This window comes from Passer domesticus, chromosome 4 (assembly GCF_036417665.1).
Source record: "Passer domesticus isolate bPasDom1 chromosome 4, bPasDom1.hap1, whole genome shotgun sequence".
In the NCBI taxonomy this organism is placed as follows: Eukaryota; Metazoa; Chordata; class Aves; order Passeriformes; family Passeridae; genus Passer; species Passer domesticus.
Window position 1 is genome coordinate 31,669,817 of NC_087477.1, and position 26,225 is coordinate 31,696,041.

The 26,225-nt window shown below is 36.6% G+C and overlaps 1 protein-coding gene across 10 annotated transcripts in view; it reads left to right on the forward strand.

Annotated features, from left to right (window-relative positions):
- The window catches only part of CCSER1 (coiled-coil serine rich protein 1), a 621,761-nt gene that overhangs the window by 246,886 nt on the left and 348,650 nt on the right, over positions 1-26,225 (forward strand). For 9 of the 10 annotated variants that reach the window (XM_064416942.1, XM_064416939.1, XM_064416938.1 and 6 more), the window contains one exon: positions 13,392-13,602. In XM_064416942.1, coding sequence (XP_064273012.1) covers positions 13,392-13,602 — 211 coding nt within the window. Of the gene's footprint in view, positions 1-13,391; positions 13,603-21,072; positions 21,112-26,225 lie in introns of those variants that run through there. The other variant, XM_064416947.1, reaches the window with a different exon arrangement.

Below are 26,225 nucleotides of genomic sequence, written 5' to 3' on the forward strand. Positions count from 1 at the left end.
AGATCCCAGTGCAAGAGCTGCCCCTACTCTTCAGTTTTTCTAATAGAAGACTTTTTTCAAAAGTTCCCCTTTTAAACTCTGCTTTGTCACTCAAATACTGACAGCAAGTTACCTGAAAATGGACTTTTTTTCCCACTTAGATGTTGAAATTTGAAATTCAGTGGAGAAAGTCAGGAGAGACCACAGCAGAAGTTGCACAAATAGTTTGACAAGCTCTGAAATGCCTCAGCAGAATAGGAAATTGCTTTTGATCTCATTCTTAGCTGGAACATGCACGGAGATAGACTGCAGGAACATAGGTGAAGTAGTGTCCCCCAGGCTGGGAAGAGGATGTCCTTCAACAGTACCTCCTTATATGTTCACTCTATATTATTTTTCTTCCTCTCTAAAAACTTCTCAAGAAATATTTTATGTGTTATTACAGCATTTGGATGTAGGACTGCCTTAAAATTATTGCCTCTGTAGCCAGTAGCGCTAATGAGAAGCTCAGTACTTTCTTTTCATATTCAAGGAATAGTTTAGTGTGATGATAAAATGTGCCAACTTAAGCAATGATATAAAGAAGAATTCTTGCCTATGTTATGTTATTAAGATGGCAAATATTTCTCATATAAGAGCAGTAGCCCCAGGTGTTATTTGTAATTGATGCCTTTAAATTTCCTCTCTTAAACTGGACAGTGTGCTATTCAAAAACTTGAAGAGATTTTTCCTAGTTTAGAAAGAGAAATTTGTATTTCAGTGGCAAATAGGTTTATGTCTTTTAAATTATGTGCCTGAAATGAGCAGTGCACTTATCCAGGGCTTTGTTTTTGCTGTCAATATCAAGAATAAAAGAGGGAGCATGTATAGATACAAAATGACAGAACTTCCAGCTACCATCTCTAATACTCATTTTGCACCTGATTCTGTTGATAATCTTATGGGCTATAAACAAAAGCACTTGTGGTTTGGTTTAGATGGTTAAATTCCTGGAATTTTTTAAATAAAAGAATGTATGTATTTTCCAAACTTGCAGAGATTTCAGTGATGAAGATAGATATAAAGAGACAGGTGTAAACACATCAGTAAAGATGTGGAATTGCTATTTTATCACTTCTCTTATTCCTTGCCATTTACAACTGTAGTTTCCCACTGAGTGTTGATGTAGTGGAGTTTAAAGCCAATTAAAATGCCAGACTCTTTTTTCTAAAAAACTTATAGCACACAAACAATTGAAAATAAAGTAATTAAGAATAGAATGCTCAGCCTATTGTTTTAGATGATGCTGTGGGGAAAAATGTTGTCTACACAAATAACATTACTGGTTGTCTCAATCAGCCAAGCAGGATGAAAACAAAGAGTGGTAGAGGCTAATGAAGGTACACCATCTAAAACTTTCTTCCTTACAACTTTTATTTGTTTCAGTGGTTGCCTCAACAGTTGTATTGATACTGCAGTGTCTGCAATAAATATGCAAGTGAATTCTCTGGCTCGTGTTCTGAAGAGATGATCATTTATTCTTGTGTAAGTTAATTGTCCTTGTAGGATCCACAGGGTTCCTCCCTGTTGGTAGTGAGCCGATCACAGTTTGGAAAAGGCAAAGTCTCCTCTTTCACTTAAAGGCGTGAGAATTGCAGTTATTTCTTTGGTTATCCTCACTTCATTTGTTCTAAAAATGAAGTTAATACTCCTGTTGCATCAGCTTTATATTTCCACATTTTCTCTCCTCTTCATTATTGCAAGAGAACATGGCTTGTACCATGGAAGTTTTCCATGTCAAAAACTCCACTAGCTTATCCTGAGGAGGAGGAGGAGTAAAAAGACCTCCTACCTTTCACTGAGAGTTTTAAAAATGCCAATCAGAGGTCCAGGAGGCTCTGACTATTTTATCTCTGTTTTCTGACACATGGATAAAAGTGTTAGTCCTCTAACTTATGGCTTTTGCCTGCATTTAAATGACTTGCTTCACTCATCTCTGAGTTATTCTTGTGACAGCCTTTATTCAATCAAAAACAATCTGCAATAGGTTAATTATTTTTTACTGTATTTTCTGTCTTATAAAAGTAATTAGTAATTTAGAATAGATTTTTGTTTAATCTGTGCTCTCATCTAGGCATTTCTGTTTGTCTTTTTCCAACATTGCACTTGTTCTTGAAAATGAAACAAAAAAACTTGATAAATGATGTTGTGTAGAAGAAATGCCGGCTTCAGCCCATCAGGGTTCATTTAGTCTGAAAAATGACACTAAAATTTCAAAATGCTGCTTCTAGAACTAATAAAAATGTCTCTAAGGGAAAGCTTATTTATTTAATTCTCTGCTGCTAAGTTTTGCTGGCAAACTTATTGTTTTGCTGTATGACCCTGGACAAGCTGAAAATGTATTTCAGCAAAAGATGGAGAGTAGTCCTGTTGGGATGGAGAAAAGCTTATAGATTATGCTTGGAGTTGTGTTGAAACCCTCATACTACCTGATGGTCAATCACCCCGTTGTCAATGTAGTTTCACCGTGCTTAGTTATGTGAGTTTATTGTGCTGCCTGCATGGAACCTTTCAGGGGAAAGCTGGAGGCTTGTTGGGGGTGTGTGTAAGGAGAGAATCTTCTTCCTTTGTGGGAACAGCTCCTTAGCAGTTTTGAGAGGTTGCTGCCAGATGTTAAGTGTGGCAGATGCAGGTACACAGGCTGTAGGTACCCTAGTAGACCAACCAAGTGAGATGGAATAAAAAATATCAAGGACAGATATCCCTACTCTCCAATATTGCCTCAGAGGAATATGAACAATTCCTGGCCACTCGAAGAAGTGACTAAAAATATGCATTCTGCATTCCATAGGACTTCAGTGCCCTCTTTCCTGTCTGAAGATTTGATCACACTTTCCATCAACTTGCTGTTACAACCAGTAAGAAGAACTTTAGTTATGTGGTAAAAATTTTTATAACTGGTTTGATGCAGATGAAAGGACGTCTTTGGATTTTGGATTTTTGGGGCCGCCTAAGAACTGTGTTCTATAAGTGATTGCTACTGGTTTATCTATTATTTGTAACATCAAGAGTTCCTGTAATAAGAGTGGGGCAGACTTTTTAGCAGGATCACAACTTTTTGTGATAGGACAAGATGTAATACGAGAAGGAAGGAGTGTTTTAGAAGAGGGTGGTGAGGCACTGGAACAGCTGCCTGGAGAGGTGGTGGATGTCCCATCCCTGGAACGGAAACATTCAAGGTCAGGCTGGGTGGGGCTCTGAGCAGCCTCATCTGGTTGAAGATGTTCCTGCACGTTGTAGGGGGATTGGAGTAGATGACTTCTAATTTTTCTTACAGCCCAAATCAATCTGTGATTCCACAGTTGTCCTCAAAATGTTTCATTGTGTGTTCAAACCCAAAAAACAAGCCCTAAATGAAAAAAAACCAAAAACAAAACAACAACAAAAAACACCCACAAAAAAAGAAAAAGTGACTCAAGTCAAATAAAGAAAAAACCCACAGCATTCAGATAATAGCAGGCAACTTTCTTGTTCATCCTTCCTTTATTGCTTGACCATGGGTTGTGGCTCTTCTTTTCTTGTCTGTCTGTGTCCAATGTGTAGTTTTACAACATATTTCCTTTTAATACACTCACATCCTAGGTTGTTCCTCAGGTTTACTCTGTCAGATTTAGGCAACAGCAGCCTGGCCAGTAATATGAATGACAGTCCAAGTGGCTGATGGATCTCTGGTCCCTGAAAGCACAGGCAGGGAATGGCCTTGCCACAGAAGGTTCAGACTCATAAGTCAAGCAGTATTCAACATCAAAGATTGTACAATGTCTGTATGTGCACGGATGTATCTTTTGAGTGCTTTGTCTTCTGCATCCAAAATCTATAGGGTGAGCTTAGATCAAAATGCCATGCTCTATCTGGCCAGAAATTGACATTTTGTGCATTTTATTTTTAAAAATGGAATTTATTCCAAAAGCTGGAGTCATACTGTGAGATGCCTTGAAAATAAATGAGTTGGCAAGTCCAGTTTTAATCTGTATAAGTTGATGTACAGACAGCAAACTTTAACATTCACTCCAATAATTATTAGGGCTGCTTTCCTGGCAAAATCAGTAACTGAAAGTATTAATTATGCAATTATGTAATGTACATTTAGGGTTTCACAGAAGAAATGCTACAAATTCTATTATAAATTAATAATCATACTAAATTTTTAATAACTTCCTTACAGCAACTTTTATAAGTGTGTTTTTTCATTATCATATTTGTTGCAAGCTTTAATAAATTAATGGCACAAGTTATCGCAGTAATGTTAAATTAAGAGAAATTGTGTTCCAAATATAACTGTAATTTACTGCTTAAAATTTGAAAATGTGCAGTGTAAAGATCAGACATCAAACTCAAATCATGGGCTGTATGTTTTCAGTGAGGTGCAGCTTTTCTAAACTTGCATAGTTTTGCACAATATTGCTCTTCATGTTATTCTCAGTCTTAAACTGCAGACTGGCTCTGTAAATTAGAAGCTGCTGTAGTAGCCCCATGTATTCAGGTAATTCAAGCAAAGTCCCCAAACTAGAGAATGTAGCAACCAGAGAGTAAACAGCTGCAATAAGCATTGGATTTTAATATGACAGTCTCAAAACCCAGTGTTAAAAGGCAGTAGACCTGATGCCCTCAAAGTGAAGAGAGACAGGAGGCCTTGCAGAGAGAATGAGGCTTCTTGATGGTCCATGGTTTGTAGGCACTTTACCTGACAAGCAGTGTTGCATCAAAACAAAAATATTGCAAGCATGAAATGCTGAGGTAGTATTGAAGTTTTAGCATGCTTATTTCCTCCTCTGTGCTGGTGTACAAATAAATACTTAGAGATATTTTCAGTGTGATTCAGAGATCTGAGCTTGGGTCCCTCATAGTCAAGGAAATCAAAAACCATTGTCTTTTTCATCTGGCTCTGGCCTCAGTTTGACAAGTCATTAGATTTCCTTTTTCACAGCAGGCCACATTATGGGGGAGAGGAAGGACAAGAAATGTTTTCTTCTGTAAAATAACAGTATGGAAGCACTACTGCAGTGCTCTAGTCAAATGAAATTTAATATTCTGATTATTTTTAATGAGTTATTTACAATCAAAAATAAAAACTCTGAAGGACCATACTGGCAAAGTCAAAGAAATCGCCTGTAGGCGGGCTAATTTCACCAGATGATAAAATAACAAGTTTCTGCTGTGGCACTTAGTGATTGATAACATGATGTGAGAACAAAGCAATTAGGTTAATTTACACATTAATTAGTTTATTGCTTTCTTTTTGTTTGGTCTCTAATGCCTTTGTTTAAAAAATGGAGCGTGTGCTGTTGCAAGGCTTTAGTTTCACTAATTAGGTTCCAAGTGCAGACATTGCAAACACCTGCCTTGTAAGTGAAACCATTCTGTGTTAATTTAAGAGCTCTGGTTGCTTGACAGGACACTCTTAAGAAAGCAACACGATGGGTCCCACAATGTATAGGCTTTCAGTATGTAGCTGGGGATTTTTCTTGAGTTATTGGCCTCTGTTTGTGCTAGGGGCACTTTTTGTAAGTTGGTGTCTGGAGCTGTGCAGTGTTCAGGAGAGGAGGATAGATTTTGAGCCTTTGGAAGGTGAGTGGTTCCTCAGAAATCTTTGTGCTCGTGAAGCTCTCAGACTCTTGTATTTTAAGATGATGGAGTGTGAGCTGTTTTCACTAAAGCAATAAACCAGCACTGGTGCTGGAATTCTTGTGTAGTTTTGTTACTTTTGTGTGGATCACACTTCCATAATGTTCCCCAAAACTTTTAAGAAGAATACAATATAACCTTGAAAAAAAAACCCACTTGTAGATAGGTATCTTCAGGAATGGATATGTAGTTACATACATGATCTGGATTTCTTTATAAATTATGTTCCTGAATCCATTACATGATTTCAGTTATTGGTCATAAAAGAGGATTTAACATAAAAGCTCTTTTAATGTTAACATTAGTTTCCAACTGTTGTATGTGATAAGGAAAAAGGACAGGTTTTAAAGTTGCAGTTTCCTCCTGACATATTTATAAAGTTTGCTACATACCATAGGTGGATGGTATCCTCTGAATTTAGATGCAACAGTTTTCTACTCCATATTGTAAAACTGCTAGAGGGAAGGGAGAAGGGATACATTGGTTTATCAGATATTTTCACCAAAATAAAAGTACGTTGTGTTGGCTCTATTGAAGAGTATTGAAAGGTATCATCACTCAGAAAGCTGTGTTTGTAATTAGTGAGTATTTTGGAGATAATGTTCTATTACTGACTTTATATTTCATTATATGAAAATATAGTTAATGCTAAATTTTAGTTACTAGTTGGACTTTCCTGAGCACCCACACAGTTGTAACTACCTAATTGTTGTACAGGGCATCCCTTAACTGCTCAGCTCCTCTGACATTTTATTCTTTTTCTGAGTCTCTGCCATCTAATCCTGTAGACATGTACATTTTTGCTAATGGAGGAATGTGTGTGGCTGTAGCATGATAACCTGTAGGATGATTATTTAGGTGTCTGTATCTGGTTTTAAGCCCTGGCAGGATCAGATACTTAAACATTTCTACAAGTGAACCCAGTCCAGGAAGAGTTCCCTGAGTCACCTGATGAGGGGAAGACAGGCAGGATACAGGGAAAATCAGCAGAATGCTGAAGATATTTTAGTAAATATTAATTGGACCTTTTTAAAATCTGTTATGCATCTCAATGAACCTCTTGGCCAACACAAGCTATAATGAATTGTTTGCTTGCTCCACAGAAGTGTTTTTAATGCTTAATAGCCATCAAAAGATAATATCTTGGGTTAGGCAGTAATAATATGATTAGGTGCTTCCCAGGTATTTAAACACAAATTCAGACAGGTTTGAAGTTAGTGGCTTGTCTCCTTTAAAAAGTACATGAATTTTCCACTTGATTTCTGGTCTCACTGGAAGTCCATCTTTGTTGGTCTTACTCATGTCTGTGACTTCTACTTGGCACTAAGCAAATATAACCTTTCCTTTTAGCATACCTATCTTTCCACTAAAGCCTGTACTAACAGTTCAGTACCTTTTTATTGAGCACAGAAAATTGCTTGCCTTTTTCTTCTTTCATTTAAAATGCACATAATTTTGATCAGGATTTCATAAAGTTTTGATAGCAAAAAATACTACATATAGTAGGAAGCATTTGACAATCTGTTTTTAAGTAATGAAACCCAGTTTGGTAACTGAATGAAAGGAGTGTACTACTTGTGCTTCTTGGAAGGCAGACATCAAATCCAGTATCCTTTGTGATTTTACAGAGGTTTTTTTTTAACCTAGTAAAAGCTTTAAAGTTTAATGTTGCATCTGCACATTTTCTAAAGGAAAGACTGAAGCATTTAGAGCAAAGGTGAAGAGAAATTTTGTTCTGATCTAGAAGGTGACAGTGACAAAACGGATTTGCCCCTCATTTTTTCCCATTTCCTCCAACAGTGTCAAGTTTTCTGGACACGTTTCAATGCCTGTTGTTAATAGATTGGATCAAAATGTTGTGGTTCTAGTCCCAGGTCAGTGGAGGTGATCTGTTGTGTGGAGTGCATTTGGAGTGAGACTCAGAGAACACCAGGTGTCTTCAGCTTTAGTCTGTACTGAGGCAGCATCCAGTCAGAAGTGTGTAGTTTTTACCAACACTGCAATGTCTGCAGGGAGATGTATCCTTTGTCCAAATAAAAGAATCACAGGGTTGGAAGAGAGCGTAAAGATCATCTAGTTCCAACTCCCCTGTCATGGACAGGAATAGGCAAAAGTTATTTATTTTTGATGTCCTGAACAAAGACATAGTGTTAATTAATAATTATAAAATGGTTTCAAGAATGGTCTCCTGCTGGCTTTGTTTTTTTCAGGGAGTGGAGAGAATTTAAAAAGACTGGAGCTACCAAAGTCTCAGTGTCAAGTCAGCCTCATTTACTTTTGCTGGTTTGTCTTTGCTGCTTTACTTACTACTGCACTGTTACTATTTGAAAGTGAAAAGACCCCACTGGTCTTTTCCAAGTAGCTATTTTTTAACATTATCTGATTATTCATTACATTATCTTATTCTATTTTTTTACATTTAATTTTTCCTAATAGGTTCCAGGAGGAAGAGAAGGGTTGAAGTTTGAAGTGTTGTGTGCTAGATCAGGGGATATAAACAGAGCTCTTAACTCCTGTGGAGTTTAGAGAAAGGAAAGAAATGCTTGACAGGCCCTTAAGAGCTGTACTTTAGCAGCAGCTGGAAGATGGAGGGCTTTTAAAAATTGTTTTAAACCTTTTTTTAAAAAAATTCTATTCTGTATAGTTTGATCACCACGTTCTAGCCCGAAGGATGTCTTTATGACTGTGATATAAACCTTGGAAAGAAAAGCAGTTTTAATGGAAAAAGTGACAGTCTCTTAACTTAGAGTAGCACTGACCATTAGAGTTTGTGTGCACACTTGTGTGTGGGTGGAGAGTTTGATAGTGACAGATGCTGGACATCGTTTCTCTGAAAGGCTGACCTTGAAAAATCATAGCATCAATAGAGGATCCACACCTCTAAAAGATGTAAAATGGTAAACAACGTGTACCCTATGACACACTGATGTACAAGATTCTGAGATCTTATCCCTACAACTTCTGAAGCAGTTTCTGTTAGAACAGAGGCCATGTTGAGAAATTGTGTGAGACAGAGAGAGGTAGAAATTTTGATGCCAAAGAATGCTAATATGGGTAATTAGCCAACTGTTTAAGTTCTGGTTAGGTTTTTACCTTAGTGTTGCAAAGCGTGTATTTTCAGAACTGAGGGAGGAGCTTGCCATTTTTTTATCCTCCCTGACTAGGTCTTGAGAACATTTAGGCACCTAGCAGGACATTATTTTATATGTTCATTGTAGTATTTAGGAACATGCTTTTTGAAGTCTGTGCCTTAATGCTGCTAGATGTGGTGAGAGTGCTTTGTTTTTTTCCACAATATGTCCCCTGTGTTTCAGTTGTGGATTGTTAGGGATACAACATGTTTCTTCACTAGATGAGGTTAGTAGGAAATCACTCACAGATTAAGATTCAATATGGAATGATAGTAGGGTTTCATGGGTAATCTACTTCATTTTAGGAGAGCTACAGAATGCTTCCAGCTGAATTTTGGAAGTATTTGAGGTAGGCAGCCTTTCCTCTAAAAAGCAGAAGCAATCGTTCTTACATGTCTTACATGGTCCAGCTGAGGGCTGTTTATCAGAATAGTAATTAGTTAATTCTCTGAAGGAGGAAAACCTATTTACTGTTAGTGAGGAAAAAGAAAATTCTGGATGGGAGAAAGCCTTCAATCCATATTTCTTTCAAGATTAATATGAAATAGGATTTCAGAACATAACCTCCATATGAAACATCTTTCTTCTAATGTAAAAGATTGGGCCAAGATATGGACAAATAAGAACTACTTGATCATTTTTGACAAACTTACCAAGATCAAATTTTTATGTGTTTATATATAAGTATATGTATGACTTATGTCATACATATACTTATATATAAACACATAAAAATACATATATATATATGTACAACTACATATATATATACACATATGTGTATATATGCACACACAGAGCTATAAAAATTCATGTGTGTATATACATGTTATCTTTATGAATGTATATACACACACAGCTGCACACTTAAATACTGCAAATTAGAGATTTAAGGGTTTTTCTAAGACCCTGCTTTAGAAGATAATACCTCAGGGAGGAAAGAAGGTGTGTTCAGCTCTTCTCATGTAGTCTGGGGTCTTTTGCTCAGCTTTCAGAGCCTTCCTCATGCCAACAGTGTTACATGGGTTCTCCTCTGTTAAGCTGATATCAAGAGAAGCAGACTCAGGGGAACCAATTGTATTAGTTTAGGCTAATTCTGATTTAGCAACATCTTGAGCACTGCTGATGAAAACTAAAAAGATTAAAGTCCACATAATCTGCGGATCTTTATGTAAGTGAGGTTCAAATTACCATAAGCTCTTAAAATCATTGATCTGAGGATCAGTAAGAAGGGAAGAATGACTTAAACAAGCTCAAGATGCAAATCCATGTCTTTGGGTCCCCTTTCTTTTTTTTTTTTCTTCCTTCCTTTTTCCTCTCTTTTATTTTCCATTTTTCCCCATGTTTTCTTAAAAATAAAACCCTTTAGGAATTCTTTAGTATAAGAAAATTGGGTTTGTTCTAGCTTCCTAGGGAAAAGGAGCTTTCAAAGGATCTGCACAACTGTGTCTCTTACTCAGTTAACATGCAGTTACATTGGATTGATGGAGGCTATTAAATGCTGAAAGCTACTGATTGATTATTTTAATGCTAGCATACTATTTCAATAAAGACGGCTTTTGAAATAGAAATCTGCCCTAATGGCAATACCATTTTACTGACTGTGGATATTGCAGCTTCTAATTCTTTGTATCAATTAGAAATGAGGGAGTAGATTTGTGGTGCTCAGTGGATATGTGTCCTTTTCTCTGTTGTCATTCATGGCTCCATTGCAGTGCTCAGGGATTTGAGGTGACCTTTGTATGGGATGGTATTTCAGTGCACATCTCCACCACTGACATCCTCCAGAATGGAGGGGAACCATCCAATTTACCTGTAGTGACAACCAGACCATGCCAGGGAATCATTGGGAAGAGTGGTAACAGGGTTGGGTCAAGGCATTTCAGAAGCATTTTAAAACTGACTTCCAGTGCTCAGAACATTTTCAGGTGTGGTTTTGTTAAAGTAGGAACTTAGCCTGACTATATGACAGGTGAATTTAGAGCTCAGGCCATAGCCATGTATTTAAAAGTGGCCAAATTACCTTTCTGAAATACTGTATGTTGATAATATTATGTAGTTAATGTTGTCACTTACAGGAAATACATTGCTTTGGTCATTAAAATAGACCTTTGTAGGCTTTTTTCCAAGGGCCTAAGAAATTTGTCATAGATAATATTTGCCTGTGAAATGTTTTTATTACAATGAATGCATGTTAGGAAGATGGAGGGGTCTGGCCATCTGTAAGGAGCTCCTGCACTACCTGTCAAGGAACCAGCTCTACTCCAGCTTCAGAGGCTGAGATGTTTTACTGACGAAGGGAAACTTGTAATTTAGGAAGAATTCCATTGGGTTTTTTCCCCCTTTCTAAATGTCTTGCTGCTTTGAGATGAATTGCAGTGGATTACTGTAATAATAATGTAACAGACCACCTAGATGCTGTTAATAATGAACTTGATGAAATACTATTTCTGGAATGAAGTTTAAATGAGCTTCTTTTTTCTGCAGCAAGTAGAATGATTTTTATCAGAGAGTGCAGAGTTTTTCTGCTGCAGATCAGTTAAAGTACCTCTGAACTATCAGGAAGGACTGTATAATCTCAATGTTTCCTGTATACCATCAAACTCTGAGTCACCATTTTCAAGAAACAGTCAGATTTTAAACTCTTAAAGACTGTAATAATATATTATTACAGTGCTTTTCATACTTAAGTGCAAGATTCTGTGTTCGAAAAGATGGTAGTTTTGTGCGTTGAGCAGTGTGATAGCAACATGAAACCCACTGAAATAACTGAAAATATTGTCTTTATTTGAAATTCAGAATTGCTGTATTTCCAGTACATCAATGTCTTTTACATAAACGATGTATCCAGAGGGGAGGATAGTTTTCCAACAATATTGCTGATTTTCTCCTCGCAGGGGAGCAGGGCATGGCTGGTGATACCAGGTTCATCTCTCTGACAATGGGCAGTAAAAGACTCCTCCTGGGAGCCAGTACTTCTTAAATTGGTCCTTTCTCAGGGCCAGGATGGCACCCACATAGATGCCTGTAGAGGAGTATGAGGAAGATGAAACTTCAGTGAGAATTACAAAGTGAATGTACAGAATATTCTAAGGAATAATCCATCTTCTAGCCTGCAGGTGCTGGGTGGGGAAGAAAGAGAACATTGTTGTTTCATCTTTATTTAAATAATGTGCTTTTCTGGATACATACATCTTACGCAAGTGTAGGTTCCAACAGCTCGAATTTGGCTTCTTTTATAAACCTTTAAAAGTGGTCTATGTTATGATACTTCAGTTTCATAAATTGTTTTTTCTTTGTGTGATTTATGCCTGGGTCTTGTTTAAAGGCTATAAAACAGTAGTGGTTTAATATCCTTCAATCAAAAGCAACTTTACCATCCACCCCATATTTTTATTTTAAGGGATGCAAAATGCTCCACTCAAAGATGTTTCATTGCATTTTAAAATTAAAATAGACTAGTTTTTGTTGTTTTATGTGTCTTGAAGTGCCTGAAATTTTAGTTCCATTGGCCAACATGAGGCTCTGTTGTGTGTGATCTCTGTGGTACATTGCTTGATCTAACATGGCTTTTTACTGCAATTTACATAGCTATCAAAATATGAAAATGAACGATCCATAAAAGATAGTTATAGTATCCTAATTTCTAGGTGTTTTAGTATGATGGTGGGAATTGTTTGTCTTAAGAAATGGCATGAATCTGGTTTTGTCTGTGGATCCTATGAAACCAAATCTAAGGAAAATCTTATGTGGGAAAATGTCCTTTGTCCTTCCAAATTATGGCAGAGTCAGTTTTGTGTTGCATAAGAATTCAGATGGAACAGAAAATTGGAACAATATTTTAAATGAATAATAATTGTGATTTTCTTCACTGCTTATATGCTAGCTTCTTTAATTGCACTGAGTTAATTTAGTATGACGTTCTTCATCATGGGAAAAATGGTTAGATAACTTTTTCTGATATTAAAGGAAGAGAGTGGCTATGCAGCAAAATAATGCTGTTTCATTACCTTTAAAGTCCATCAAAATCTTTCTGTGTCTTTAATGGATTCTCACCCTCAACTTACTTGTTTTGTTTCACGTTCTGCTTTTATAGCTTTAGTAGTAACTAAACTTAAGAGTCAGTGCAGATTAATTAAATTCCATATTCTGTTTTATACAATATAGTAGGTTCATCTTATGTCACTGGGCCAGCCCAGAAGGGAGTATTTTTTTTTAAAGTTTTCTTTCTGAGTTCTAAATGAAAGCACCTGCAAGATTGTGATTTGATTTAGCTTCTGAAAGTGCACGACAGATTCATTTTTTTGTAAAGCTCAACTGAAATAAAATAGACCTGTAGAAGTTTTGCCCGTAGGATATTTTGTTTTAAGAAAATAACTTTCTTTTGTAGGGTGTGAGCTAGAGCACGGTTTTAATTCCTGTAGAATATGGTCCTTTTATGAATGTGTATTTTATTGCTAGCACCATGTGTCTACATGTATGTTATAAAGGCTGTTCATGCTAGCAGTCTCTAAAAACAAATGTGTAAGTGTCTTTAAGCTGAGAGGAATTACCACCCCCCAAATTATTAGTTCTTTTTCATATTTTAGTGTTGACCTTTCTGTTTTCTCTCACAAGGAATCTATCCTTGAAGCTGTCGAAGGAGGTGGAGCAAGGAGAAGCCAGGTACCCTCGTGTCAGCCAGCTGGCTGGCAGCCCATCTGTGGAGTGGCCTTTCGCTGGTCTGGAAGAAGGTGGAGGCATTGAGTCTCTGCCCTTCAGACTGATGCTGCAAGACTGCACGGCTGTCAAGACATTGCTTCTGAAAATGAAGAGGGTTCTTCAAGAGGTAATCACCCACTTATTTGTTAGATTGATATATTTCAGCATTAATGAACTAAGCAGCAGAAAAGGGTCAGTAAAGTTTATGGACTTAATGTCTTTTAATATGTCTTGAATACATGGAATTGATGCAGAAGTATAAATAGTCATGCCTCACCATGTTGAAGGTCAGAAAGTTTATGCTTGAGCAGAATTTAAATGATTCAGCCATCTCAGTGTCCAGAGTGCAAAGCTTTTTTGAGCTTTTACTAAAAAGGGAATAGGGGAGGCCAACTGCTTCTGGTCAAAATACATTTTATTGTTTTCTTCCAGCATTTTAGAACTTTTCAGTTTTCTTACTACAGTTGCTCTCCATTATGAAGTTGCATGGAATTCATTTAGAGGAGAAATGCAGAGGGGGAAAAATCTATTAAGTAACAGTACTAAAAGGTTGCCAGCTTGAGTTTGTAAATGATGGCTGAAATCAGATTTTGTAGGCCATTTACTGGGCCGTTCTGAACAATTTCAAGAGTCCTGGCTTGTCTTGTCCTGCTATATTCTCCTGCTTCCCCTATGGACTGCTGTTGTTGATTTGAAAATTTTATTTTCTGTTTATCTTTAGAATTTTAGAGGAATAATTTTTTTTTTTTTTTTTTAATACTTTCTAGCTGTGGAGCCTTTACTCAGGTATATGCTGTGAACTTGCATCTTCATTGTTAGAAAATTGCAGTTTGTATTATGTTTTGATATACAAGAAGGTTTTGTTTGATTTTATCTATATCGTTCATAGAAATATAGAATAATATTTGTTTAGAGAGCTTTCTGGAGGTCTACCTTCTCTATTCAAAGCAAGGCCAACTCAGAAGAGGTTGCTCAAATCCTTGTCCACTTAAACTTTTGGTACCTTAATGGGGTCTCCACATCATCTCTGGATAACCGTTCCAATATGTGACTTCATAATTGTTAACTTTTTTCCTGAAGATGGAAACAGAATTTCTCCTGTTGAAGCTTCATGTAATAAACGGGAGGGTTTTTTAGTGCTCACTTCTTGGTCATCTGTTTCTAAATTCAATTGCCTGTTATCCTATCTGAAAAGATTTGTCAAAGGTTTAGCCATGGTTGCTCACAATTAGTCCTCCTAAACAGCATTGTTTTTGCTTACTGGCAAGCCCCAGGCTTTCCAGTTTCATTAGGAGCTTGATTGGTACTATATGGATCCTTAATGTGCTGCTGAGTTACTGAATCCAGAATTGAAATCATTAATTTGCCGTTAGCTTCTTTTTATATCATGTGAGAATATAGAGTGAATTTAAAGGATTTGTAACTTTATCTGGAAGTAAATAAGAATTATGGTATTATATGACATAGCAGTTCTAACATTCAGGTGGTGATATTGGTGGCATTCTCTGTTGCTTCTGGTGTGAATAATTCTATAATGCTCAGGTCATTCTTATCATGATGATAAATCTAAAAATTTTAGTTTTAACTTAGAGTTCCATTAAACTTGTGTAAGAATCTGCTGTTATTTTCTGTTTGGAAATACGTCGTACCTTTCAGTACTGCATCTTTAAAAACATTCACCAGGTGATCTTCACAAAAGGAACATAAGGTATTTCATGTGACTCACTGGGATTTCATGCCCACTTAGTAATACCTCCTTCTGTAACTCATTGATCTTATTTTTTCATCTTAATCATTCAGTCTTTTGCTTATTTGTTCCTTTTTTACTATATAATTTTCATCTCCCCAGCTGGCTACAGCAGAGTGTGTCTCTGTAGTTTTCCTTTTGTCTTGCCCTATGAAATCAAAACGGCCTTTTTCTAATCCTACATTTGGATGTCCATATGTGCTGTAATTTACCTTGAAAGCACCTGAGAAACTACTTTGAGCAATCAAGGAAATGACCCTGAAATATGTTAGAAATTTATATTGAAATGACACAACTTGATTATCTTCAGATATTCAGACATTTATCTGTTTATGTCACTTCTCAATTATTAGTGAAAGATTACAGGAAAATATAATTCTATAAAATTGAAATATTGTATTGAAGAATCTGATAAATAAGTCATCTGAGCATACTTAGCAGACAATTTCCATGGAGAAAATCCCTTATTCCATTGCAACTAGGTCTAATTTTTTCATTCAAGAATCATTTGTGCCCCAACCAATATTACAAATCAAACTCAGAGCAGTACAGAACGAAGGACATAAAAGAAAAAATATTTCCTTACTGTGGAATGCTCAGGCATTTTTACATGTAGTAAAACAGAGTCTCTGGCAATCTTTTATAGAATTGAAATATTCTGTGCTTGCAAGAGTGTAAAATAAGAATATATATTTATAAGAATAATATGTCACGTTTTCATCCACTTCAAAAGTATACAAAGCGTACAAACTTCATGGGGAAAATTACATGGGTTTCCTCAAAAAAAAAAGTTGCACTATTTCTGTTTTATAGCTGATATTACCCATAGAAGAAGGAGTTACAGTAGTGTATACCTCTTTATTGAAAAATAACATGCTAATTGAGTTAAAATATTAGCCCTGTTATTCAGTGTAATCCTTCTTCTTAAGCACTGAGTGCTGCTTCTAAGGAATAATTTAATTATGATCTGCCAGAATGTAATACTAGCTAGTAAAATATGCTTTTTTGGCTGCAGTTGCTTGTAATTGAAGAATCTAAATGGAAAAACTGCACACAATATATGCTGTACTGTGCTGCAGACGTGCAGGCTTGTTATTAGTCTTATCTTGAAAAGGGAAATTGAAGACATGGCAGTAACTTTCAAGATTGAGAATGTTATTTAGTAAAAGGCTAATGAATGATCGTTCAATTAAGAGAATTAATTACCATTTCTCTTCCAGTGAAAAAGCCTTGAAAATGTCTACTAATAATTCTTTATGAGTTTGCCCATGCAAGTCTCATAAGGCAGATTGTTACCCAGGGTTTTGGGAAACCTTACTGAACAAAGCTGGATAGTCTGGAGGGCCCTGGCATGTGAGGAAAATCGGTGATTTTCCAAGCGCTCCATAAGATCTCTCTCAATCTCTTCTGCAGCTTTTTCTCATGGAAGTTCAATTACTGACAGACAAATCTGTGATCAGTTGTGTAACTAAGACCTGTGGGATGCAGAATTCAATGAAAAAGTACTACCAGAGAATTACCCGTATTACCCAGCATGGGCAGCTTGATAAAAGCCACTTCAGCACAATGGACAGTGCAAGCTGTTTGGCAGCCTGTCCATGATTTTGTGTTTTCCCTTTTCTCTCCAGTTCTTGGATGTTTATTTTGAGTGTTTGGTTCTTGGTTATTTTCTCCAAGTCTTTGTCATACTGTCCTTTTTGTCAGTGGTAACTCCTCTCATTTGAAAAAGAGAAGAAAATAAGAATTGGATAGATGAAATTGGGAGCTTTATTCACTCCTAAAAAATTGATTCTTTACCTTCTGACTTGAGACAGTCTTGTCTGCTCTGAATATTTCTTCAATTATTCTCTGTCATTTTTTTCTCCCCCATTTTGGGGAAAAAGTGTAGAACAATTGATGTTCCATACTTTCTATGTTTTATAACATTTCTGGCAACCAATTGATTGTGTTTGGTCAATGAACTTCTGAAAACTAGGCTGTAGCTTCTTTCTCACTCATTGCTATGAGCAATAATGAATATGTAATGCCTCTTAACCAAGCAATATGTTGGTTTTCCTGTACTCTTCCAGATGTGAATGAAATTATTTCCATCTGTTAACTTTTTTTATGGCTTGAGTTATAGCTGGCTTAGGCAATGTTGAAGTCTGGCTAATCGAGGGGACATTTAAGGGCTTTGCCTTTTTTAAAATCTTTGGTTGAACATTTCAGGCAGAGACATATAAGCAAAACTTGTATGGCTTTGGCTTTGTGCCTAGCAAGAGAAGGTCTTTATGCTGAAATAAACAGAATGGAAAAATACAGTAGTACTGGGAAGGAATCCATTTAGTCAGTAATAATGGAGGTTTGTTCAAACTTTAGTTTTGAGCTTGTAGATTAATTTTCCTGAGTGCCATGATAAAAAGAAAATATTTAGGCTTGTAGAAATAAGGTCATATTTTTAATGTATTCTTTATGAAATATATAGTTTATCAGCTGCATAATTCTACTTTTAGGTATTTTTAAGGGTCTATCAGAAGTGACCCTATTGGTAACTAATCCAGAGAACTAAGATACACTGTCTATATGTTTGTGTAATTTGGAATATAAATTATTCAGCCCATGGTGGGTTTTTTTGGAGCTCTGCAAAACACCATGCAGGCTGTGGAGTTTAGCTAATTGGTACAATTAGCAATAGGACTAAGTCACATTGGACATATATTGCATACTGTGTTTTACTAATTAATCATTTATTTTACTGAGGGAAATTGCAGCTGCCTGTGGCTGTCATTAAAAGTTAATGTGTCCGATACAGTGTCTTTAGATTACTCTTGGGAAAAAAAAAAAAAAACTAAAAAAAAAAAGAAATGTGGAAAATTATGTCAAAATTGCTGTGAGACAGGCCATTAGGGTTGCGTGAGATTAGTGGGGCAGAGTGATACCACTCAGGCTGCAATTAGTCTGTCAGCTATCACTGGCTGCATTACTTCTCCCCATGCATCTTTCACCTCATCAGTAAAATAAGCATAATTATAGAGTCCCCTTTTATAGTGCACTTGCAATCCACTGATGGAAAGTATTGAGAGAAAGCTAATTGCTGTTTGCTAATTGCTGGTCAATATGGAATTGGCCTTAAACTATGGTTTTTAGAGACATTAAAGCATTTCCTTCAGTACTCGATGAAATGTATTATATCTGCTAATACTATGTTAGCCACACTAGGAACCAATTGCAAGTTTAATACACTGTAAAGTACTGCAGGTTTTCTTCCTTTAAGTAACTTTGTAATTAACTACTGTAGCATTGCTGGTTTATTCAACGACTCTGCATCTAATGCAGTCCCTTTCATCAAGTAATTCATGCTGGAAATTGGTAGTTTCTTCATTTCATGGTGTGTTGACACTGTGTATACTCATAAATTTAAATAAATACTGATAAAAGTGTACTAGATTTAGTAATAGAATTCAAATTTATCATGTTAAATTGGCGTTTTCACTTGGAAATATACATTGGCATACCCATGCCTAGCTGGTTGCAAAGACAGGCAACCCGTTGTTGCACTTCTCATGTTTTGTTTTTTTTTCCTAGGAGTGTATCTCAGAGTAGCAGAGAATATTGGGGAAAAGTGGATATAATCAGGTGTTCACTTTGGCAGTGAAGATGTTTTATTCTAAGATTATCTATTATAAGGTCTTTAATAACAATGAACAAACACAATGTCAGTTATTTAGTTATACATGTTCAAGGCACAGGAATAATTTTGTCCATTCCATGTGATGGCTCTTAAGCAGATCTGGCACCAAGCTGACAGGCCTGTAGATTCTGGGATCCTCCTTCCAGCCTTGCTTGTAGAAGGGCATCACATTTGCTAACCTTCAGTCAATTGGGACCTCCCTTGTGAGCCAGGACAGGGGGTAAATGATTGAAAATGGCTCAGTGAGCTCTTCCACCAGCTCCCTCAGTACCCTTGGGTGGATCCTGTCTGGCCCCATAGATGTGTGCATGTCTAGCAGGTTGCTGGCCATTGCTCTTGGGTTGGGATGGTTTCATTCTGCTATCTGCCCATCTTCCAGCTCTGAGGACAACTGATCTTTCTACTAAGGATGGATGCAAAAGCAGCATTAAATTCCTTATCCTTTGTCGCTTTGTTTCCCCCTGCATCCACTAAAGGATTGAGAGTCTCCTAAACCCTTCTTTTGTTTTTGGGGTATTTATAGAAACTTTTTTTGTTATTTTTTATGTCAGTAGCCAAATTAAGTTCTAGTTGGGTTTTATCCCTTCTAATTTTCTCCCAATGTAACCTCATGAAGTCTTTGTAGTTCTCCTGCGTTTCCTGCCTCTTCTTGCAAAGATCTTAATTTTTTTTTTCTGAAGTTCCAATCAAAGCTTGCTGTTCAGCCATGCTGGTTGTCTTCCCTGCCAGCTTGTTTTTGGCACATGGAGATGGGCTGTTCCTGTGCCATTAAAATTTCTCTCTTGAAGAATGTCCAGCCTTCCTGAACTCCTTTTCTCTTAAGGATATTTGTTCTTTATAACGGGTGCTCTTGGTCATTGTGTTCATTTGCTGGCACTCCTTGGGTACTTTAGAGTGTGAGCTTACAGCTTGGGATGGGCACACAGCTCTGGGCCTCTGTGGAGTCACACTAATCCTAGCTCAATAAAAAGACCTTCTGAATTGATTCAGCTCAGTTACCAGTTTGTCATTGCCCATGCTCACGTCGAAGTTCTGTTGAAGGCTACATGGAGAATGTTTTTGAGCCACACTTTGACATTATCAGTCTGAAATGAATACCCTTAATTTTTAATACTGAAAATGGAAATTTTTTCTGTTCTGTTTGTTCTGCCACTGGCTTAGTGGCTTAATCTTTGTAGACTACATGTGTCTATGTGTTACAGTCTCACTGAAACCACACTGACCTTGAAACAAGTTCTTTTCCACTTGTAGAGGTGGTGGTGATAGAAGTATTTACTCCGTGTGTTCAGAAAGCAAGTGATGAGTTTTCTTATTTCTCCTGTGGTTGTCTGAGTGAAACATTTTCATATGGCAGGGCAGTGTGGTCCAGGTCAGCACAAATTTGCATAGATTGTGCCCCAGCCTCCTCAACAAGCCAGGTCTTAGCAGCACCTTGGAAAGAAGCATTAAAAATAGTAACCCTATTAATATGTGTTGTCGCTACATCAGCAGTTCTGTGCAATTGGCTGTGATTAACCTGTGGCTGAACCATAAAATTATAACTGTTGCAGAACTGAAACCATTTTCTCATTTAGTACTTCCATGGTTTTGATCAGTTGCTGCAGGTCAGTCAGGTAAACCCCACCAATGGAGCTGATCACACCAATTCCATTTTGGGATAAGTTTACAAATACCAAAAATTGCATTGCAAAATAATGAGCAAGCAGTGGAAGAAATCCAGAATGTCTGCAAGAGTCTATAGAAGGAATTGATTATCCTAAGTTATTAGGGTTCATGAGTAATTTGAGTTAAATGACAGTAGGTGAATGGAAGAATTTCTCATAAAAATGTATATAATGCTGCCAGGTCTAACAAATTTCCCAATAAGTTACCCAGTTATTCAGGGTTTTTTTTTTTAAGGAAAAACTGTTTGAAAATAGGAGTGGGATGAAGATGAGCGCTCAGCATCTAAGCTTTGTTATAATTGATTTCCCTGCAAATTTATTATTATGAAAATAACTCATCAAACAGTTTTGTAATATACAAAGAGCATTTCATATGAGTTTTATAGCTGGTGCCATTACCTTCAATTCCAATAGGTTGAACCAAAAACAATTGTCTTGATATAAGCAGGTTCTCAACTTCTGGAGCCGTACGTTATATTCCCCCTATATATAAGATGTTTTTCTTCTTCATGATAGGTTTCAGAGATTTCCTGGCACTGAAAAATGACTGGTTCTATAGATAATACAGTAAAACTGGTAATATGCAACTGTTGCTGTAAATGGATGCTCAAGAAGATTAAAAGGTAACAGATAAAAATGTAGGTCTGATGCTCAGGCAGTGGAGTGCCAGCTGTACATGGAGTTACCCATTTCAATATTTGTGTTCATGTATGACAATAAGGATGATGGTGCAGAATTTAACTTTGATCTCTTAATTGTCTCTAATGTATTGATCATCCAGAATTTCTGAAACAGGAGAAAGGACTCACAGGAGAAATTCTCACAGTTTGTAGCATAGCTGGCTCCTGGCACAGCTCTGTGCTGCAGATGTGTTAAATGGTTTGTCTGCACACTGCGTTTTATTACTTTGCAGCCGAGTTATCAGAACAATGCTTATCATTTTTCTAGTGGAAGAAAGAAGAGATAGGAGAAATGCTGATACAGCATGCTTACAACTGAGCACCCTGATCTAGTACATGTCATCTCTGCTCACTGCAGGGCAGTTGGACTGTTAAAATTTTATGGTTTTCACAGAAAATAATAGTGCTGATTTTGTGCAGTCTCGCTCCACTTGAATTCATGAAGATCAAGTGATTTATTTCAAGGCTTACGTGATGAATGCCAGGGATAGAAAAATAAACTTATTTTTTTTGAAAATCATTTAGAAATTGCACATCAGGGACATATCCTACACCTGGTTATGTAATTGTCCAGAGCCAGTTGGTAGGCACATGTATTTTTCATGAGCATTTGGTGTATCTAAAGAAATGTTGCATATGTCTGATAGTCTGTATTTCGCTCCATTATGTACCTTAATATTACAAATACAGCAGTTCTCTGCCTCTGATCAGAGCCTCAGCTGGGTGGGAAATAGCACGGGTGCATTTAATCCAGCTGGTACTTTGTGCCTTGTCAGAATGCTGCTCTCTTAATCTTTTTTTCTCCTTACCTGCTTGTGTTCATGGTGTGTTCCCTTTACAAAGACAATATTCATCCATGTGATGAAGAGTTCATGGATGTAAAATGCAAAGTTACTCATGCCTAGGAATTGTTTTTAATTTTGAATTGAAAATTCTCTTCTGTTTTCCCTCCTGGATTTAACAAAACTTACTGAAAAGTTGTCAGGTAAAAGGAATATCCTCATTTGAGGGCTGAGGAGGAAGATTGTTATTTTAATTAACAGCTCTTGTGTCAAATCTCTGTGAAGATAATCAAAACAGGAACAAGTGGATGTTCAGAGATAACTGATGTTGCCCCAGCAGAAATTCAACATATCATAAAACAGTCAAGAAAGTTGTCATACTGTATCCTTACACCGCTTTTAAGCAGGATAAATAGAATGAATGACTAGCCAAGGATCACTTATACTCTAGGAGTTTTATTTCTTATGTGGTACTATTTTTCCTGTCCCTTTTGGGCAAATCAGTATGGTGGGGTTTTGGAGCGGGTTTGGTTTTGTTTTTAAACTTTTTATTTTGCTTCATTATATGAAGAAAACAAACCTCTGGTCACAGCTACAAACTGCCGTTGTGGAAATAGAGCACCAGTTTCTATTACTTGCCACCCCATGCAAAAAAATTTCCACTAAAGATTATTCACATTTCATTTAAGCGATGGTATAAAATTAGATCAGTAGTGAAATAAGTTCTTAAATCTCCAGTGTACAGCCATGCCAGCCTTGCTCATCTGTGTAAGATCTCTGCTGCTAATGAATTTCTGGTAGTAGCGCAGAGAAAGAAGGCAGTATTTGGGTCAGTCCTTTTGCTATGAAAATGAACATTCTTCTCACCAGTGCCCAACCCCTTTTTGTCTTCCACCTCTGCACTTGGTGATGCAGCTTTGGATCAGTTGGTGTCTCAAACTTGTACTCCTACCTTCATGGACAGTGCTGTGGAACAACAATTGCTTTCAAAATTAAGACTGGCAGGGTGCACATAGCGAGAGACAGTTTAGTGGGTCTGAATGTTTTATAGATAAAAGATTTTACTAAAATCACCACTTAATAAGTGAGCAAGTCTCCCACATGAGCAGGACCTTTCCTGATTTGCCCCATCAGGAAGTAGAGCTTTGTATTCCTTTTGTGTAGATTGCTTTTATATTGAAACAAAGATTAGGCTTTTTGAAGTAGTCAAACTGAACATTCAAGGTAGAGTTTTAGATAAGCCATGGTAAAAATATTGCTGGATCATACTGACTTTTGTAAAACTAGTCAACTAGCATAAGTTTTGCTGTCTAGTTTTTTATTTCAGCGAAACTTTCAAAGTTCATTGAGGCAGTAATGAGCTCTGCGTTGATGTTGGTGAACTCTGGACTGCCTGAATGAGTGTGACAGTGACATACAAATGGATTCAGACTCAAAAAATGGGTTCTGTTTGCATGTGTTTGTCATTAGAGTTCACATTTTGTGAGCCTGATTACCTCTTTTCATTGCAATTGTGTGTGTGTGTCTGTGGGTAAAATGTGAGTATATAGCTATATAGTAATTCTACATTTTTACAATAAATTACTTAGGAAGATACATGTGCTTTTAAAATACATACATAACTCCACAGTTTTCACAGATAAACCTAAAATGTGCCACTGCCTCTTGCTAGTGACCCTGACGCTTGCATTGAATTTGCTGCTAGGAAGTGAACCCATACCAAAAATCTGTTACATAATGTCCAAAAGAAAGTATTTCTGAAATATGTTTCTTAGGCTGAACTTTCCTAACCTATGTCTTTCTACCGTTGCACTGTTCTTTCACAATTGATTTTTCCAATGAATATGAACTTTTACTGTATTTCTTTTGACTTCTGTGATGAAGCTCTAAGTTGTGTCTGTCTTTATTAACATGCCAATATGTTTTCACAATGCAAGTTTCATCAGTATATTTTGTAGGCCATATTTTACCATATGCGGTAGTTTGCTGATACAATACAGTATTTGACTCTTGGTTTGTTTATTCATATAATTGATTTTTTTCCCCCACAACTTAAGCATTTTTCTGATTATCTTGTGTTTATGGTATCTTTTTCCAGCTTCTTAGACGATTTATTAGGACAATTCACTGGCTCAAAATATAATTTTTTACTATTTATATCCCAGCTTTTACAAAAATATAATTACATAGTGTTATTTGGATAAATTATTTTCTTACATTCTAGTCACTTCAGGAGATGGATTATGTGCAGCTTAATTGGCTAGGATTAGTAAGAATTAGTACAAAATAGAATACTAGTATTAGAATTAGTACAGAATATTCTTCTCATTATTTTGATATTATTCAGTTTCCTTCCTCTATATATTTGTATCTGAATGCTGCAGAGGATCTTAGGAAAGCATTTATAAATATCTTGACAATCACTAAATGATAGAAAAAAATTTAGTTTTGTATGAACTTTGGTCCTATAATATTGTCATTGCACAGTGCTGTGTTCTCTACAGAGTTTAAATGGGTGCTGTTTCTAAGTTAGTTTCAGAACTGTGGACAGAAAAATGAAGTGCAGTTTAATCTTGCAGAGCCTACTTAAAAAAAAGAGATTTTATTAGTTTGATACAGTGTCTCATGGAATGTGTTTCTGTCTGAGTTGGGAGAAGATGTAGTAGGGTGATAATTTCAAAGCCAGTGCTTACTTTTATTCTTGTAGTAGAATTAGTGTATGTTAGATTAGTAATTAGTGTATATTAGATGTATGGTGAGTTTTCAACACCACATTATTCTTGTGCAGATTTTTTAAAGATTTCATTTGGTTTTGTCTGTGCCATGGTTGCAATGCAGAACTTCATTACATTTTTTATGGAGTACATATAAGAATTTACCCTTTTGGACATGCTAGGAACTGAAAATACTTGTTCCTATGGAATGGTTTCAATGTGTCAGAATAATAAAAATTTACATACCTTTAAACTACTATTTCATTCTGATCTCTTGGGGAAATGCAATACCAGCAGTGATAGCTTTGCTCCTATGTGTCATTCAGAAAGGATTCTCTGTTCAAGTTACACCATAAAAAAAACCCCTTAATTTATTCCATCTGGGTTTTAATGTTAAATGGCAAATTGCTGCCATTATCTGGAATATAGCTGCAAAAGGGAGAGGGAGTAAAGCACAGATGCAAAAATAGGAACAGGAGAAAAGTGGTGAGATAGGAACTAAATGTAGAAATGCTTTGCTGGATGGGGGGTGGTTGTTTGAGCTAGTCTGGCACTCTGGCAGTCCTGCTTCTGTATCTGGTATTTGCTGAAGCAAGTAATTTATCCTGACAGTAACTTTGCAAGAATCCTATTTCACTAAGATTAACACTTTCTCCCTTGTTTCTAAAGGCAGATATGCTTTATTTCTTGTTTCTGGATCTTCTTGTGATGTCTCTTCTGTGGTTTGTATGTGTACCCTTTAGCAATTATATGCATGACCTCCAGAAGTAAGATCAAGCAGCTGAGCTCTTTAGCTTTTTTAAGGTGGTGGGGTTTTTGTTTTGGTTTCTTTTTTTGTTTGTTTGTTTTTTGTGGGCTTTTTTTTCATTCTTTTTTTGTTTAGTTGGTTTGTTCATTGTTTTTTGGTGGAGCTGGGAGGTTAATACAGTTTGCTGTTGCAAGATTGTGAGCTCCAACCCCAAGGGAAAGCAAGAGGACTAAGGTTTGGGGTAGCCATTATTCCAGATGGCTTTTGGAGCAGTAACATAAAATATTCATGTACTGTCTGATGAAATCCTTGTGGCTTTGGCCCATGACATTTTTCAGGGCCTTCTTGCTTATCACTACTGTGGTAAGAAGTTCACTCATGTGCTTTTGAATGAAAAAAAAAAGTCGGAGTGACAAGGGAGATAGAGGAAAAAAATAAGTGTTTATAATTGCATAATGTACAGCATTTATTCTGACTTAGAAGGATGCTGGTAGTGAGATTGTGAGGCTTCTATATTCCTACATTAGGGTTAAAGCAGAGCTTTATTTAGCGAGGTATCGGCCCAGCAAAAAGCATTGGTAGCTTGTAATACTTGCAGTTAGAGAAGATATTTTATAGCCTGGATACCAGCAAAGAAAGGGCTTATACCAAAGCACTGTTCAGTTTCATACCATGATTGGCAAACTACAGTTGAATTTAAAAGAATGACATTAAAAAGCAGCTGATTTTTTTTGGAGTAAACTCA